The sequence below is a fragment of the Petaurus breviceps genome, unplaced genomic scaffold (genome assembly GCF_028583685.1).
Source record: "Petaurus breviceps papuanus isolate PSGF00001 unplaced genomic scaffold, PetGlider_PUasm1.0 90865, whole genome shotgun sequence".
NCBI lineage: Eukaryota > Metazoa > Chordata > Mammalia > Diprotodontia > Petauridae > Petaurus > Petaurus breviceps.
In genome coordinates, this window is record NW_027187367.1 from 16,470,998 (window position 1) to 16,488,577 (window position 17,580).

Consider the following 17,580-nt stretch of genomic DNA (forward strand, 5'->3'; position numbering starts at 1 on the left):
CTAACTTAACTGGTTATGTTCTTCTTGGCTTATAAAAACTAATCTTCTCTCCTTTATAAACACCTTTTAGACTAAGGAAATTTGTGATATCTAGGAATTCTGTAATAACTAGGAATTAAGTCTGTTATAATACTTTGGGAATTTATGTTACTTAAGGACATTTCACATTAACTTAGTTTTAATGAATTCTAATTTTAAAGGTTTATTTTTGCTTTAAGGTGGAAAAGAGAGCATTCTATCATTTTAAAAGTTTCCAACAAATTTTCTTCCATAAAAGTTAAGTGATTATTCCTCTTAACATCAGGATAAATTTTAAATTGTTTCAAAAGAAGGGGAAATATTTTAGAAGAAATGTTTGAGAGAAAAAAAATCTCTTGTGTGATTTTTTAGATGACCAATAAATTTTCATTTGCAAGATAATTTATTGCTAAATTAATGTAATGACCTGTAAAGCAGAAGAGATCTTGCTGTTTTGATCTGAATTTGTAGTCATTCCATGGCCTAAGCAAGAGTTAAGTGAGTGTTCAAACTTATCATATGTATAAGATTCAAATCCTGGAGTATCTCATTCTTCCAGAGTCAGTATAATTAGAGAAGAATAAACAAGCTTGTGAAACAAGGACATGAATCCATTAACCTGTGAGGTTATAGTTAGGAACCTCTTGTTTTGTTTAAGGAATGGGATTCTTGTACAGATAGTTTATGTTAGTGAACAGTAGTAACTTATGAGCTCTTTTCTGTTATCTTGATGGGAAATCTAACTTTTTTTTTTTTTTGCTTTTTGGAGGGCAATTGGAATTAAGAGACTTGCCCAAGGTCACACAGCTAGTTTTTGTGTTGTCTGAGGCCGGATTTGAACTCAGGTCCTCCTGACTCTAGGGCTGGTGTTCTATTCATTGCACCACCTAGCCACCCCCAAAATCTAATATTTTTAATCTGAAATCAGAACATGTGCTGAAATTTGTGCAAACTCCTTATGACTTACCTTAAGATGTTCCAATTGTTTAAAGGGATTCTAAGAGCAGTAGTATTTTTCTGTAATCAATCTTACAGTTACTAGTGTGAGATTAAATTCATATTATCTAGGATATGTGATCCTTGAGAGCTAAACTCACCTGAAGCTCTGATTACTGGAATTTGATATTCAAGACTTTATGGGACTGCAATTTACTACTGTTTTGAGCTTTGATTACAGTGATAGTTATCTGAATTGTCATGAAGCAAATGGCATCTGCTGCAGGCTGAAAATTGCTAAAGGTGGATATCTGTACCTGGGAAGAGTTTCAAGGAAAGCCTTGGACACAGCCTTGGTGGGATCTTTCCTGACTCTATTTTCCAATTATGCTATTTCCTTTCTGAAAAGGAAAATTTCTCACCTGATTAATCCTGACCCCTGTTTTTAACATCTAGTGACTACATAATTGGATGTTGGATATGACTCATGCCTGAATCAAACAGAGCTAAGGAATATTTCCCCCCTTCTGTTATGACATATGACATTGTCCCTCCTTTTTGTTTATGGCAAATTGCTATAATCAAGTTCTTTAAGTACAATACTAAATCTATTAAATAACATGGAAACTGGAACGTCTCTGGAACATACCTTACAATGTTAACCTATATTCATGACCAAATAAATATAATGTAGAGATAACATCCTCCAAAGAAGGAGATGATTAGACAAAGTAATAAGACAAAGATGTAATGTGACAGATGTCTAACTAAGAAGGATAACAAATTTTGAGAAAAGCAACAGGACTAGACTGATTCCTCTAAGAATTATATACAGATGTATGTGATTGGTTTCCAAAATTTATCTATCATAGAAATTCAAGTTTTAAGCATGTTTTGGTAATAAGATCTCAAATTTGGATTTTTACACAAAAATTGTATAGGATAGTAGAATTATTTCTTTTTTATTAAAGTATCTGTCTGATAATTTTAAAAAGCAGAAGAGCTCATTTTATGGTTGGACCCTCACAGTTTAAAAGATTCTTATACCAGGTACAGGATTTATGCAAGGACAGAAGCAGATGATATATAAACTGAAATTCTCTGAAGTTTCAAAAATAGAGAACCAAATTTCAGTGATGGTACTAATTTATTTAGTAATCAGAATTATTTGGGAACTCCAAGATCTGAACCAGAGAAGCAGAACTCCCTTTAAGAACTGTCCAGAGAATAAAAATTCCTGTTCAAGAAAGGATATCTGGGGACCAGATAACTTTATGAGACATCTGGGATTCAAAAGGTGTCATTTAAATGGACATTGGGAATAGGTTACTGGGACACAAGGAACTTAATGGTAGTTAACATTGGTAATAATATAGTTCATGTGTAAATTTCTTGGTTATCTTGGTGACATGTTGTAATAGTAATGGAATTTAAAGATCCCCCTGTATTGGCTTGGTTTTTGGTTTGATTGTGTTAAAACCCAGAGCTTGTGGATCCCACTTGTGGGATGAACTTGTTGACATGAAAAGAGAGGGCTGAACTGGGAGGAGCTGGTGACATAAATTTAGAGAGACACAAGACAAGAGAGAGGCAGAAGAACTTTTTGGAAGCAGTATCTTGGAGGCAGAGAGACTGAGAGGATTGCTGAGGGCCACTTTGAATTGCCCAGGACTTTTGAGAGCTGCCACCCAGAGGTGCCAAGGACTGAGGAGACATGGCTGTTATGCTGGTACTTTGTCTGTTTTGATGTTGTTTTGCCAGATTTGTCCGCTGGTGAAAGAAAGTCCTGTTGTTGCAGAGGTCTTGGAACCTTGCTGTTGGTTCAAAGCTCCTGAGACTGTTCTGCAGACAGAGAGTGAATTCTTGAAGATACTGGCAATGTATCTTGTGGCTTTGCTTGGCTTTGTCTCCCCAGGAACAAAGATTGCTGAGAACTTGCCTCATGTCAAGATGAAGAAAAGACCTCTCTTTAGGTATTAAATGCTGTGCTTAAGCTTGTTGTAACTCTGGGGTAGATTCAATTGTGATCCAAGGGTGGGGAACTTCAGACTTTTTTGTGCTCTGTGATTAAACAAATGAATGTACTTTACTTATGATTGGAAACTAATCTCCATTTGAGAAGAGGGGCTTCCTGATGGACTAAATGAATGTACAGCCTAGGAGTGGAGTAGTATTTAGAAGAGGGACTTTGTGATTGATTAAATGAATGTAATGTCCAGGGGTGGGGTAGTACTTGGAGATTATTGAATCACACTTGGTAAATGCTTTATTTTGAATTATGCTATATGTTGATTCTCTGTTCTTAATTTGTCACTGAATAAAATGGAGAGCACCTATGCTGGTATTTTGAACCTTGGGAATACTTGGGAGTATTTTGAGCCTTTGGTTGGCATTACACATGTAAATCTCCCTTCTCGAAATTAGTCTATTGTGAGCCATCTAAGTAGTTTTAATCTGTACTGGACTTAATGTAATTATGCAATTTTGTGAATTGTGAGAAAAACTTTATTGTACTGTTGTGTGGCTGGAAAACTGAACCATCTCTATGTGCCTTTAGCCAAGGACTTATGTTTCTTCTCAACTGTCTACTCATATGTCTTCTGAAAGCCCCTGTAAGGTTTGTCTGACTACTCCCTGTAGCTGCCAACTTGTAGATTGGACTCCTGGATCCATCTGTTACACCTAAAGATTGTCCCTCTTCCCGAGTGGACATCTGAGTCAATAGGAGACCTTGCCCTCTGGTTCTGAAGGTGTCTGAAAAAGACACAGACAGCTTTCCCAAGAGTCTGGACCAGGCCTGCATCAAGTAAAGCTCCCTCCCCACCTGAGTCCCTTACAAACCCAAGACTGCTTATCTATCTTTTGGCAGCTTAGCTTACTTTTACTTGGTTGCTCTATCCTCCCATTATACTCCCTACCTTGGTCTCCCTTGCAGCCTGCTCCTTTTGCTGGTCTGCAATTGCCCTGCAGTGGCTGCCAATCTCTGGGGATATCCAACCAAAGGGAAAGTTCAACTCCTATCTTCCCACTCACCCCAGGAGGCAGACTGGGTCTGACAAATAATTTGATCTTCTCCTCAGGACTTCCTACTTCCAGAAGTGGTTGGAAAAAAACCAAATCTACCTACATTTGGATAGCTGTCAAGGCAGCCTGGGCCTCCACAGCACCTCCTGCTGCTTTCTGCTCCTCATCTAATCACTCCTCTGGAACCCTCCTAGGGAACCTTGACTCAGCCCAGTGTAACTACACAATCTGGGTTCATCCCGGTGGGCTATCCTTGCTCTTATCTTTCTAGATAAGACTAAGTTTGACTTTGGCTCACAAATGCTACACCACACTGTTATACAAAATGATCCCGAGGCTTAGGAGGTATCACTCTAGACTTATCGATTAGTGTATCTCCTTGGTCAACAAAGGAAGGATTATTAGAACTTCCCTTCCCATTTCCTGAAGAAGAGTGAGGTTTTTTTTTTTTTCCATACCTTCCTTGGTATACAGGTGGTGCCCTCCACTTACCTTTGACCAAAAGGAGGAAATGACAATCATTTAAGATCATGTGAAGTACAATAAGGGTCAAAGCCTGAACTAATCAAACAGACTAATCAAAAAGTGCTTTTCTTTGTACTCTGAGTGAAATTAAAATGTCCCTTGCTGTGTCAATAACTGAACGTTCTTCATATTTGTGACCACTAAGGACAGGATGCCTGGGATCAGACACTGTCTTGAATAGTAGGACTTTTCTTATATTGGTATCCTGGGGACACTCTCTCCTCCAGAGTCATGAGGTTCAATGGCAAGACAAAGCCAAGACAACTAACTGTTGATGGCTCTGGATGCAGCAGGAGACCTTGGCCTTTTTAATCTAGTCTTTTCCAACTTTAGTAGTTAAAGGTTAGGTAAGAATTGAGACAAAAAATGGCCTAGTTTACTTTCACAAAAGAATGGATCTGGAGGGGAAGACCCTCAAAGTTTCTGGCCAGAACAGAAACAATTGTTATTTATATTCACTCTGAGCCATCTAAATCCAAACAATGAATGGGCTCCTCACTGCCTATCAAATAAAGGATAAATGCCTAGTCCTGGCATCTAAGGATCCCCTACTTCACTCCATGACCATCTCCTTACTAGCTATCCTGTCATAGGGACTGGACAGAAGTCTCTGAAGTTCTTTTGTTTTTACTTTTGGCAAGGCAATCAGGGTTAAGTGACTTGCCCAGGTCACACAGCTATTAGGTTTCAAGTGTCTAAGACTAGATTTAAACTCAAGTCCTCTGGACTCCAAGGTCAGTGTTAAGTTCCAACTGGTGAGTGTCCTGTTTGGCCAACTATACCTGGCTGGCTGCTCTAGCCATGTTTCACTTGACTCCTCTGCCTTCCATCTTCTCAACACCATCTGGATGAGAGACAATGATGCACTGGATCAAATCAGTACCACCACTGCTCCTGGAAAGGGTGTCCCAATCTACTCCCTTGTGGCTCCACTCACTTCCCTGTAACCAGGGGTGTGCTGTAGCCAGGTTGTTAAATTTTCAGTCAAAGCATTTATACCTTGGACATCAGGAAAGACTACATACAAATCAGGGTTTGAATTATTGTTTGTTGAAAGTCTAGGGTCAAGAAAGTAAAGGGGAAATGTTAATAATTTGGATTAAACTTAAAAGTTTATTGTGGGGGAAGCACCAGCCCTGGAGTTAGGAGGACTTGTGTTTAAATCAGAACTCAGACACTTAACACTTACTAGCTGTGTGACCTTGGGCAAGTCACTTAACTCCAACTATACTGCCTTCCCCCCTCCAAAAAAAAAAGTTTATTCTGCTTATATTTTTTCCAGAGGGCCAGTTGTTAAACATTTATCAGCACATCTCCTGCTTATAAGGAGTAGCTAGGTGCTACAGTGGATAAAGTACCAAGTCAGGAAGACCTGAATTCAAATCTGGCCTCACACACTTACTAGCTGTGTGACCCTGGGAATGTCACTTAACCTTGCTTGCCTTAGTTTCCTCATCTGTAAAATGGGCTGGAGAAGGAAATGGCAGAACCACTCCAGTATATCTGTCAAGAAAACCCCAAATGGGGTCACAAAGAGTCAGACACTGACTGAAACAATGGTAGAACAATACTGGGAACTAAAGCAATGAATTCACAGGTCCATGGAATTTTTTTTTTCAAAAAATTAATTAGTATGAAGAATTCACAGAAATATAACAAGACTTACATAACGTGATTCCAAGCAAAGAAACAGAGCCAAAAGGACAAAACATGCGAAGGCAACTACAATCATATGAAGTTAACAAAAATAGCAACAAAACTCATGTTATATAACCAGAAGTAGTTGAACAGGTTCAAGAACACAAGGTCAGAGTGACACTACTATTTAAAGTCAACACACCATTTTTCAAATTGTGTTTATTTACATTCCCTTGTTTTTGTTTGCTTCCACTTGCACACTCATTTTTCTTATGTCCTTGGTCATCTATCTGATTATAATTGTAAAATTTATGCTGATTTCCATTCATGTTCCTTCTTTAAAAGAACGCAGGGAACTATACCACAAAAGTCACTAAATTCTGCATATCCTTTGACAGAGGACACCACTATGAGGCTCATACCTCACAGAGATCAAAGACAGAAGAAAAGGACAAAAATATTAAAGGTAGCTCTTTTTGTTATCACAGAGAACCAGAAGGTAAGGAAAATGCACATTCATTAGAGAGTATCTAAGCAAATTAGGGTATATGAATGCAATAGTATATTATTCCACCAAAGAAACCTGGGAAGAAGTATATGAACCTATAATTAAGTGAGAAGAACTAAGAGAACAATTTCTGCAATAATATTATCAAGACAAACAACTCTGAAAGCTGTAACAATCTTATTTTTTTTTTTTTTTTTAGCAATCAGGGTTAAGTAACTTGCTCAAGGTTACACGGCCAGTTATTTCTGGGTGTGGTGCTGAGTATCTGAGCCCGGATTTGATCCAGGTCATCCCAAGGTGCTCTTACTCGCTGAGCCACCTGGCTGCCCCTAAGCAATTGGGGTTAAGTAACTTGCTCAAGGTTACAGGGCCAGGTGTTTCTGGGTGGGTGCTAAGTGTCTGAGCCCGGGATTCGATCTCCAGGTCTTCTCAACACTGGAGCTGGTGCTCTTACTCTCTGTGCTACCTGGCCGCCCCATAGCTGTAACAATCTTGATCAATGCAATGACTGACCATGATTCCAGAGGACAGAGAATGAAGGATGCTACCCTTCCATAGAGAGAGGTAATGGTCAGATGATGCAGAATAAGAAATACATTTTCAGGGGTGTGTAGCCAGTGCAGTGAATAGAGCACCAGCCCTGAAATCAGAAGGACCTGAGTTCAAACACAGTCTCAGACACTTGACATTCAACTAGCTGTGTGACCTTGGGCAAGTCACTTAACCCCAACTGCCTTCCCCCCTCCAAAAATTTTTTTTAAAAAATAACGTTTTCAGACATGACCAATGAAGGAATTTGTTTTCCTTTGCTATGCACATTCATAACAAGGACTCTGATTGTCTTTTTTTTCCACTTGGAATGGAGTGGGAAGGAGAGAAGGAACAGGGATAAGCAAACAAAAAAGAAAAAGAAAATAAGTTAATTGAAGCAGTTTTTATTTTATAAATGCACAGAAGAGCAAAGAAAGAAGTCCAGAAAGAATTGCAGATAAACAAAGTAACTTTGAAAGTTACATGTTGAATACATCTAGTAAAACAAAACAAAAAACCAAGCCATAGGGAGCAAAGATCCACACACTTCAAACATAATTCTCTTCTGTTAAACTCTGTATGTGGAAATACCTTCTTTATTTGAATTTAAGAAGAAAACAAGGTCCTCTCCAGTACCTAGCACAATTCTTTAAACACTGTAAATGGTTACTAATTTAGAAAAATAATTTTTCTTTTTTTTTTTTACCTCCTCTGTATCTCTCAACACATGCCCTTCTCTCCATTAGCAGGGCCACCACCCTAGTTAAGGCCCTAATTATTCCTTGCCTGGGTTATTGCAATGGTTTCCAAACTGGTCTCCTAGCCTCAGGACTTTCTTCACTCTCATTCCTCCATAGAGCTGCCAAAGTGATTCTTCCTAAATCCCAGGGATTCAATAAAGCCCATTGTCTCCTAATGGCCTCTAGGACCAAATATAAACTCCTCCATTTGACACTTAGAGCTCTTTGCAACCAGGCTCTGTCCCACCTTTCCAGATTTATTAAACATTATTACTTCCCTCCACACATTCTATGGTCCAGTCCATTGACCTACACACAACACTCTGTCTCGTCTCTGGGTCTGTGTAGTGGTTGTCCCCCATGCCTGGAATACACTCCCTCACCTTCACCTCTTCAAATCACTGATTTCCTGTAAGATGCAACTCAAATGAGACCTTTGACTTGAAGGCCTCCCTGGTCCCCCTACCCATTAGTCCCCTCCCCCTCAAGGATATCTGATATCTGTTTTGTTATATTCACACATATGTAACTTGTCTCCCCGTTAGAATTTAAGCTCCCTGAGGGCAGGACTGTTTCATTTTTGTTTTTGTAAGCCCACTGCTTACCACAGAGCCTGGCTCACTATGGATAGCTTAATAAATGCTTATTGATTAATTAAGTGAACTTACGATTAGTCTGTTTCTTAAACATGGATTATCTGAGGCTCACAAATTAAATGACTAGGCCCAGTTCACTTCCCAGTCAATGGCAGGAACAGAAATAAAAACCAAGCCATCCGACTCCCAACTACACAGCTCTTTCCACTATATTAAGTGATGATGTGTGTATATATGTATATACACATATATATGTATATATGTGTGTGTATGTATATATAATGCGTTTTGAAAACTAAAAAAGGCTACCAGGGTTGTGGTACTTGTGGCCTTCTAGGTCCTTAGGTGTGGCCTTTTGACTGAGTTCAAGGTACAGAACAAATCCTTTTACTAAGGGAATTTGTTCTGTGGAGTATGGATTCAGCCAAAGGGCCACATATGACCTCGAGGCTGCAGGTTCCTCACCCTATACCAAAGTCAGATAATAATATCATTATTATTATTATGCTAAGGAGGAGGAGAAGGAAGGGGAAGAGGAAGAAGAAGAGAAGGAGGAAGAGGAGAGAGAAAGAGGAGGTAAGGAAGAGAAGGTTTTTCTCATTTCTGCACCTAGAAACCTGTACCATCCCACTCTTGCTTAACCTGCCAGGGGAGTAAGGTTTATTCCTAATTGTGGGAACACAAACTCACTTTCCCCACCCCTTTACTACTGTCTCTGGCTAAGCTTCCATGCCAAAGGTGGTGTTAAGACAGGAACAGAGGGAGAGGGAAGGGAGAGGCAGATTGGATTGGCAGAGGTCAATTGGAGAGGAAGAAAGGACTGAATTCTTTAGCAGAAGGCTACAAGAAATTGGTGAGATTTCAGCTATAAAAAGATATGGGAACTCAGGAAGTAGACAAAAGGTGAGACCCCATTCCAGATCAGTCATACCTTTGAGGTCAGGCTATGGGGCAGAGCATCCAGAGTCTTACGACCTTGTACTACTGGAATGGTCTTCTGGTTGCACCCCCTGCCTCAGTTCCCTCCCCACTTCAGTCCATCACTCTACTAAGCTCCCAAAGTAAACTTCCTGCAAATCTAACCATGTCACACCCCTCTCCTCAACTCAATAAACTCCAATAGCTACCTAGAGGTAACTCTAGGATCAAATACAAAATCCTATTTGGTTTTTGAAACTTTTCACAACCAAGCCCCTTGCTATATTTCCAGGTTTTTTATACTTTGCTCCTCTCCACATGCCATTGTCACTGGTCTTCTTGTGGGTCTTCCATTTTCTGACTTCCATTTTCTGACTCCAGGCTGTCCACCTGGAATTCTCTCCCTTTTCCCCTTTACCTCCTGGATTCCCAGGCTTCCTTCAAGGCTTAATCAAATCTCATTTTCTGCAAGAAGTCTGTCCTGCTCCCTAGTTTATATGTGCATCATTGTTTTTGTGTTATTGCCCCATTAGAATGTGAACCCCTTGAGGATAGGGACCACATAGTAGGGCTGAATAAATGCTAACTGACTGACTATGAATCTGGACTGTCTTTCCCTCCCTGCCTCATAGCAGGTTCCTGGTTCTGTTCTCATATTTCCAGCTAGGAAAGAGCTGTGGTCTTTGCTGTTCTGTTATTTGTCCTTTGTTCTGAAGAGGACATCACGGGGATGTCTCGACTTGTGCATGAATTGGATTTAAGTGAGGCAGAATTGTACAGCCTCATCATAACAGCCACTCTCTCTTCCACAGTCATCAAAGTCCAATAGCAGGACAAAACTTTAAACAACTGATGATGCCCCAGGATGCAATGGATGACCCAAGGATGGGTTTGTTGCTCCGCATGGCTTCCCAGGCATTTTCTCCTTTGTTCTGATCCCCATAATATGAGTCTAATCCTTGCTCCTGGGGTGAGTGAAGATGAATAATAATGAAATCATCTTTGTACAAGGCTGGTACAAGCCCTTTCTGAGCCTCTTACCTACACCAGATCTTTCTTTTTTTTTTTTTTTTTAAAGCAATAGGGGTTAAGTAACTTGCTCAAGGTTACACGGCCAGTTATTTCTGGGTGTGGTGCTGAGTATCTGAGCCCGGATTTGATCCAGGTCATCCCGACACTGGAGCCAGTGCTCTTACTCGCTGAGCCACCTGGCCGCCCCTAAGCAATTGGGGTTAAGTAACTTGCTCAAGGTTACACGGCCAGGTGTTTCTGGGTGGGTGCTAAGTGTCTGAGCCCAGGATTCGATCTCCAGGTCTTCTCAACACTGGAGCCGGTGCTCTTACTCACTGTGCTACCTGGCCGCCCCTAAGCAATTGGGGTTAAGTAACTTGCTCAAGGTTACACGGCCAGGTGTTTCTGGGTGGGTGCTAAGTGTCTGAGCCCGGGATTCGATCTCCAGGTCTTCTCAACACTGGAGCCGGTGCTCTTACTCGCTGTGCTACCTGGCCGCCCCACACCAGATCTTTCTAATGTACTCTATTCTACTTCTTGGCAATGAGGATGAGTAGGGGTATATGGGGTGTTCAATCAAGCTTTGCCCTGGGCTATCCTTGAATGACTTATCACAATGTAAAGAAGTTATTCCAGCATGCTTTACAGATATTCCAATCCAGAGCAAGGCAGACATGAATGCATACTTCTGTTAGTAAATGATTCACCTCAGGGATTCATCAGTCACTGGAGGGACTCTGGGGGGTGGAGGGGTGGGAAGGCACCAAGATTGATCAGTATGCACCATTCAGTATACAGAATCCATACCTGGCCATTCTGGGGGTTGTAGAGAGGCCTAAGGTAAGAAGGAGACAGGACCTGTGACCTCATTAATAGGGAATGACCCCCTCCACCAATATAGATTGGCTTTTACTCTGCAACTGGTAGTCTTTGCATTGCCTAGGGAATGGAAAGGTTAAACATCTTGTCCTGATCCTGACAAGACATGTCAAAGGTAGACTTGAACACTAGAAGGCAGCTAGGTGGTTCAGTGGATAGAGCACAGGACCTGGAGTCAGGAAGACTCCAGAGTTCAAATCCAGTTTCAGATTCTCCCTAGCTATGTGACCCTAGGCAAGTCACTTAATCTGTTTCCCTTAATCCACTGGAGAAGGAAAAGGCAAACCACTCTAATATCCTGATCAAGAAAACCCCATGGACAGCACTGGTGGGCTACAGGCCACAGGGTCGCAAAGGGTTGGAAACAACTGAACAACCAAGGTCTTCCCGACTTTGAAGCTGACTCTCCAACACTCTCTGCTGTTTCTTATCTGGAACATAGGTAATAATAAATGCTTGTTGAATAACTGATCAGCAGGTATTATTTTGGCTATCTGTTTTAGTTTTTGCCTTTTGCCAGACCACAAATTTTACAAGGATAGGGACTAAGTATTTTCTAAATTTTGCAGCACTTTCCATGATGAACACTGTATTCTGTATACAATATGCACTTAATAAATGTATGTTGAATGAGTGACACTGTACCTATCTCATGAAAACAATAAGGGTTTATAAGATTAGATGATACATCTAATAAAGGTGTCTTTTTTGGAGGTAGTGGGGTATGGGTTACTGGGGAGCCCTAGATAATTAAAGGGGGAAATCAGGTTGCTTCCCCCACCCTTATAGATTCCCCTTCTTTTTCATTCCACTAGAGCCACAACCAAGAGTGTTTTATGATCAGGGTAAAGACTCAAATGAAGCAAAGACCTCATTAATTAATCAGGAACTAATAAGAGCATGGTGATGAAGGGAGCTTACTTACCCCAGCCCACCATCTGGTAACTCCTTATTTTAAATGATTATTGCAAATTAGGCACTAATCTTTCGTTGTTCTAGTCAGCTGAAATTGCTCAAGCAATGCTACCACGCTCTAACTCAGCAGTTTTTGTGACATGAACCCCTTGGACAGTCTAGTGAGGCCTATGGACCCCTTCTGGGAATGTTTTTAAAAGCATAAAATACACAGAATTACAAAAGAAACCAATTATATTAAAATATGATTAACTACATCTAGATCTTAAAATCAAGTTCATTAAGCCTCCAGGTTAAGAATTCTGGCTCTAAATTCTGAGTCCTGCATCCTTTCCCCCTCCTCCTCAATGTCTTCTGTTACCCAGAAGTAACCTAACTTCACCCACCTCATCGGAATCCCCAGGGCTTGAACTTCAAGCCGGGTGAAGAAGCCAGTGTTAGCCTGGACACATGCCCACGTTCCTTCCTCCTGAGCTCTTTGTGCCAAAGCCCTGATCATTGTCCAAACAGCTCAGGCCAAAGATCCAAGTGGTCAGATATTTAGAGAATTCATGTTTATCCCAGGGTTTAGACTTGTTTGTTTTTTTCCTCTCTTCCCCTTAGAACTGCCATCCTGGTCTCCTACCTCCCCCAGGGCCTAGGTGTTCCACTCCTGGCCCTACCCTCAAAGACAGACTAAGCAACTAATGGTATGAGGAGTTTAGGGAGTGGAGGGAAAGTGAAATCTAAGAAACCAAAAACTAAAGAAGGAGAGAAAGCCAAGGGGAATGATTCAGCAGGAAGGGAGTAAAGCAATATTGAAAGGCTGGGAGGGCCAGGGAGATTTCACTTTAGGGGTACAATTTGTGGTTTCCCCAGATTCTGCTGACCTCTAACTTCAGGCACAAATGCCCCAGACAAACTTCCCCTTCTGAGACAGAGACAGAGAGAGACACATACACACAGAGAAAGAGAGGGAGGGAGAGAGAGACAGACAGAGAGAGAGATGTACACATACACACACACACACACCAGACAGAAAACGTTCCTCCCCTACCCCAAAGAAAAATAATCCCACATGCCTAAAACATCACTTTGAAGCCCTTGGTGTCTTATCCTTTCCATCTCCCAATAATCCCACTGTGGTAGCTCCCATCCTAACCTAAAACCATATGCTCATACAGTGAGTTATACATGCATAAATATTCCATTCTGGCATTTTTCACACTTTCCTAAAATTCCCTCTGGCTGCAAAGCCAGTAGGCCCAGAACAGGGAACATAGTCCAAAAGGCAGTGACTAGGTAGTGTAGACCCTGAGCTTGCTCCCCCAGGGCACAAGAACCCAAAAGAGGAGAGGAGCTGAAATAAGAGACCAGGGGTCAAGTATACTAGATCCTAGATCACCATCTTAGGCTCCCATGAGGCCATGTACCCATAGACTGATGCAGCTTATATCAATACTGACCCAAGAATTTATGTATATAAGAAGCTTCTTCACACACACAAAAATGGGGCGCTTTTTTTCTTTTTAAGACAAAGAAGTATCATTGTCTGTTTTAATTTGTCTCCTAGCTTACAGGTAACTCTCAAGATAGCTGTGTTGTAGATTCTCCACACTAAACTTTTTAAGACCCAACCCTGCCATTAATTAGCTGTGTGACCCTAGGTTAGTCACTTCACTCCTCTGAGCCTGTTTCCTCATCTGCAAAAAAGGGGGTTAGAATAGATGCTCATTGGAGACCCTTTCCAGTTGTGATACACGACCCTGTATATATGTTCAATGTACACAGTTGTTTGCATAGTGTCCCTTCCATCAGAATGAAGAGGCCAGGGACCACATTCTTGCCCTTCTTTCTGTCTTTAGTGCTCAGTGAAGTGTCTTGTACTTAGTATGAACTTAATAAATGTTTTGTTCACTAAATGACTTACTATAGCTGTTTTCCCCCCAATGCTAAAGGTACCCATCATCTTGGTGGGACATTCAGAGGGGATAGGAGACCTACTGTGTCAGCCACAAAAGATGAAAAGTCTTTCCTAACCATGCAGTGACATCTCCCTCCTCTGAAACCCCACTGCATATGTACATATACATACAAAAATAATTAGCAACACTAAAAAGTATAAATATAAGTGCATAAGTATAATATATAATATATAAGCACATAGGAAGCAGAGCAATGTGTAGAAAGAATTCTGAATCTAAGTCAGAGAATCTGGATTCAAATCCTATTCCTCCTACACACTTCCTGTGTGATGCTGGGAAAGTTGATTAACTTCTCTGGGCCAGTTTCCACATCAATAAAATGAGGGGATTGGGTTAGATGACCTCTGGAACATACCTTCCAGCCCTAAATCTATGATACAATGGGTCTTTCTGTGACTTAGTTTCCTCATCTGAAAAATGAAGAGACTGGAATAGAGGATCTCCAAGGTCCCTTCTAACTCAAATCTCTGCTATTATACTATAAACACTTTTATACTGTAGACTATACAGTGAGAGACTGTATCTTAATGTGTTATTTTTCTGGGCAGGGGGGAAGGCAGGGCAATTGGGGTTGAGTGACTTGCCCAAGGTCACAAGGCTAGGACGTGTCTGAGGCTGGATTTGAACTCAGGTCCTCCTGACAGAGACTGTATCTTGTTCATCTTGTGTCTCCCATTCCAGCACTACCCCCAGCAGCTACTCAATAATGTCCCTTAAGATCGGCAACAATGATTTACCCAATTTACTCTTGACAGGATCTTGTATCTAAGTTTGATAGAAGTCCATGCCTTTAAGGAGCTCCCAGTCTAACAGGAGTGACAGTACCTGCCCTGGGGTACTTCATAATCTGATGAGGGAGGAGAGAACAGGTAACCCTTGTCTAGGAAACTTATCAGGGTCCCCTCTTCCTCTGCCACCTGAGGGCAGATTCTAGTAAGGATATTTACAAACTTCTTATCACAAATCTCTGCTAAAGTTTGAGTTGATTCCCAGTTAGCTGGGGTCTGAGCTAAGATAGGATCCCTATCTCTCCCCCCCCCCCCCCTCCCCTCCCCATACACATACACACACACACACACACACACACACACACACTCACTCACTCAACGGAATCTTTTTAGTCTTTTCCCAGAAGAAAGTGAGAGAAGAGTCCATGGACACATTGCCCCACAAACTGCTTAGCCTTCTAGTGATGTATATCCAGTCAGTTTTGGTTAATTTGGACCCTAACCCCAAGTGAGGGGTTACTACCCAAGAGAAGAGGGCCTCTCTATGACAAACTGCTCCCAAACAGGAAAGGGTTCTCACCAGAGGAATAGGGGTTTCTCCCTGACACCTTTATTCCTTCATTACGTTCTTGATAAACTTTTTCTGTAAACTTAAAACAAATCCTAATGACAAAGAATATTACCTAACACCATCCCTAGCCCTCTGTCTAATCAGAATACTATTCAGGAAGGGAGAACCCAAGTCTTTATAGGGATAATGGGTTCTTTAACCAGAGCAGCCTAGACTCCCCCAGGGGAGAAGGGCCTGGAGAGAGAAGACAGTATTTGTGACAACGTGCTACACTCATGCCTCAGTGAAACATTGTGTCATAGTCCAACACCCTGCCCCATTCACAATGTCGCTAGGGACCCAATTAGCCAGAGCTCCAGGGAGACAAGCAACATCCCCACACTCCTTATCACAGGTAGAGAAAACTGAACAGGAATTGGTCAAGTCAGGGAATGGAGGACAGGTGGTTGTGGGTCATAGGGTGTCCGACTTTCCTTTTAGCAAAAGTCAATGCCCCTGCAGTCCTCGTGTTTGCGAAGCCTATGGGGAGCCCCTTCCTCACCTCCCTTCACCTCAACACAGTCCATTAAGTGCATCTATCTAGTCCTGACTCCTCCCCATCTCCTAAGCGCTTGCGGGTCGCCCATAGAAGAGCACAAGAGGGCAGGCGCTGGTAGGATCGGGCATGGGGGTGCATCTCTCCGGAAGACCTGGGCTACCACCTCCCTGGAGGAAGTTTGTATGCCTAGGAGGGGTTCGCTCACCTGGGCTTCTTGCAGCGCCGGCTCCCCACTGCGAGGCAGCGTCGCGGGGGCCCCTGAGCTGCAGCTTCTACCGGCAGCCCGCAGAAGGCCCCTCAGTGTCCGGGACACTGACCATGCAGCCATGGGGCCGGAAAGCAGCCAGTCCACGCCTGGACTAAGGGATACAGTCAGCCGTGATACCAGATAGCTCAGACCTCACCTACCCCCCTCAGTGATCCGAATCCAGGAGAGGCGAGGCGGGGGCAAGGCCCGCGCAGCCAATCAGGACTCGGCGTCTGTGCCTCAATGCCTTCTGGGACTTGTAGTCCCAATGTCTTTCTCGCTAGGGAAGGGCACTTTTTAGTGCTAATGGCGTGACCCCAAGCTGAGACAGTGAGTCTTTGCTGTGTGTCATAATTCCGCTGCCTGGCTTCCATCAAGAAATGGATGAACAAGTTCCTGCTCAGGACTGTGCATTGGACTCGTAAGGCGGCTTGTCCAGCCACTCCGGAGACCGACCACAGTGGGTGCTTTCTACCGCCACGCAGAGTGGAACTGGTCCATGCCGAAATAAAAAGGAAAATCTAAACTAAGCCCTCCTCGTAATTACTCACGTAAGAATTTAAGCTCCCCGAGAGCAGGGACTGTTGTTGTTGTTTTTGCTTTTTGCTTCTAAGTATATCCTCAGTTCAGTACATGGCATGTAGTGGAATCCTTGGCCCTGGCCAGATTTTTAAAACATTGGGTAAATTTGCCTTGAGGGCCTTCTGTTCTTGGGAACCAGTGTAGTTTAATAGAAAGAACAACAGACTGGAGTAAGAAGATGTTATCTAAATGCTGACTTTGATATTTACCTGTTTGACCCCAATTGGGCAAGATTTCACTTCACCCCTGGGAATCAGTTTCTTTTTTTGTATGAGGTATATGATGGTGGTGGTAAGCTAGATGATCTCTATCAATCAATCAATAAACATTTTTTAAGTTCCTACTATGTGCCAGGCACTTTGCTAAGCAAAGAGAATACAAATAAAAGAAAAGCCACCCCTGCCTTTAAGGAGTTTACAATCTAAAGGGGGAAGGGAGGTGAGCAATAACATTCAAGCAAATATGTAAAAAGCAAGCAGTATAGAGGATAAATTAGAAAAAAATTGATATAGGGAAGGTACTATAATTAAGAGGGTTTGGGAAAGTCTTCCTGTAGAAGGTGGGATTTTAGATGGGACTTAAAGGAAGCTAGAGAGATCTGTAGTTGGGGTGTAGAAGGAAAAACATTAAAGACATAGGGGACAGCCAATGAAAATGACTAGAGCTAAGAGATGGAGTGTCTTGTTCTTGGAGCAGCCATGAGGAAGCCAG

The 17,580-nt window shown here is 42.0% G+C and overlaps 1 protein-coding gene across 2 annotated transcripts in view; it reads right to left on the reverse strand.

The window, feature by feature from the left end:
* The window catches only part of MOCS1 (molybdenum cofactor synthesis 1), a 44,696-nt gene extending 27,521 nt beyond the window's left edge, over positions 1-17,175 (reverse strand). The window contains exon 1 of one of the 2 annotated variants that reach the window (XM_069073621.1): positions 16,246-17,175. In XM_069073621.1, the coding sequence (XP_068929722.1) occupies positions 16,246-16,368 (123 nt within the window). In that variant the 5' untranslated portion in view covers positions 16,369-17,175. The remainder of the gene's footprint in view (positions 1-16,245) is intronic. The other variant, XM_069073622.1, reaches the window with a different exon arrangement.
* Positions 17,176-17,580: the final 405 nt, after the last annotated feature.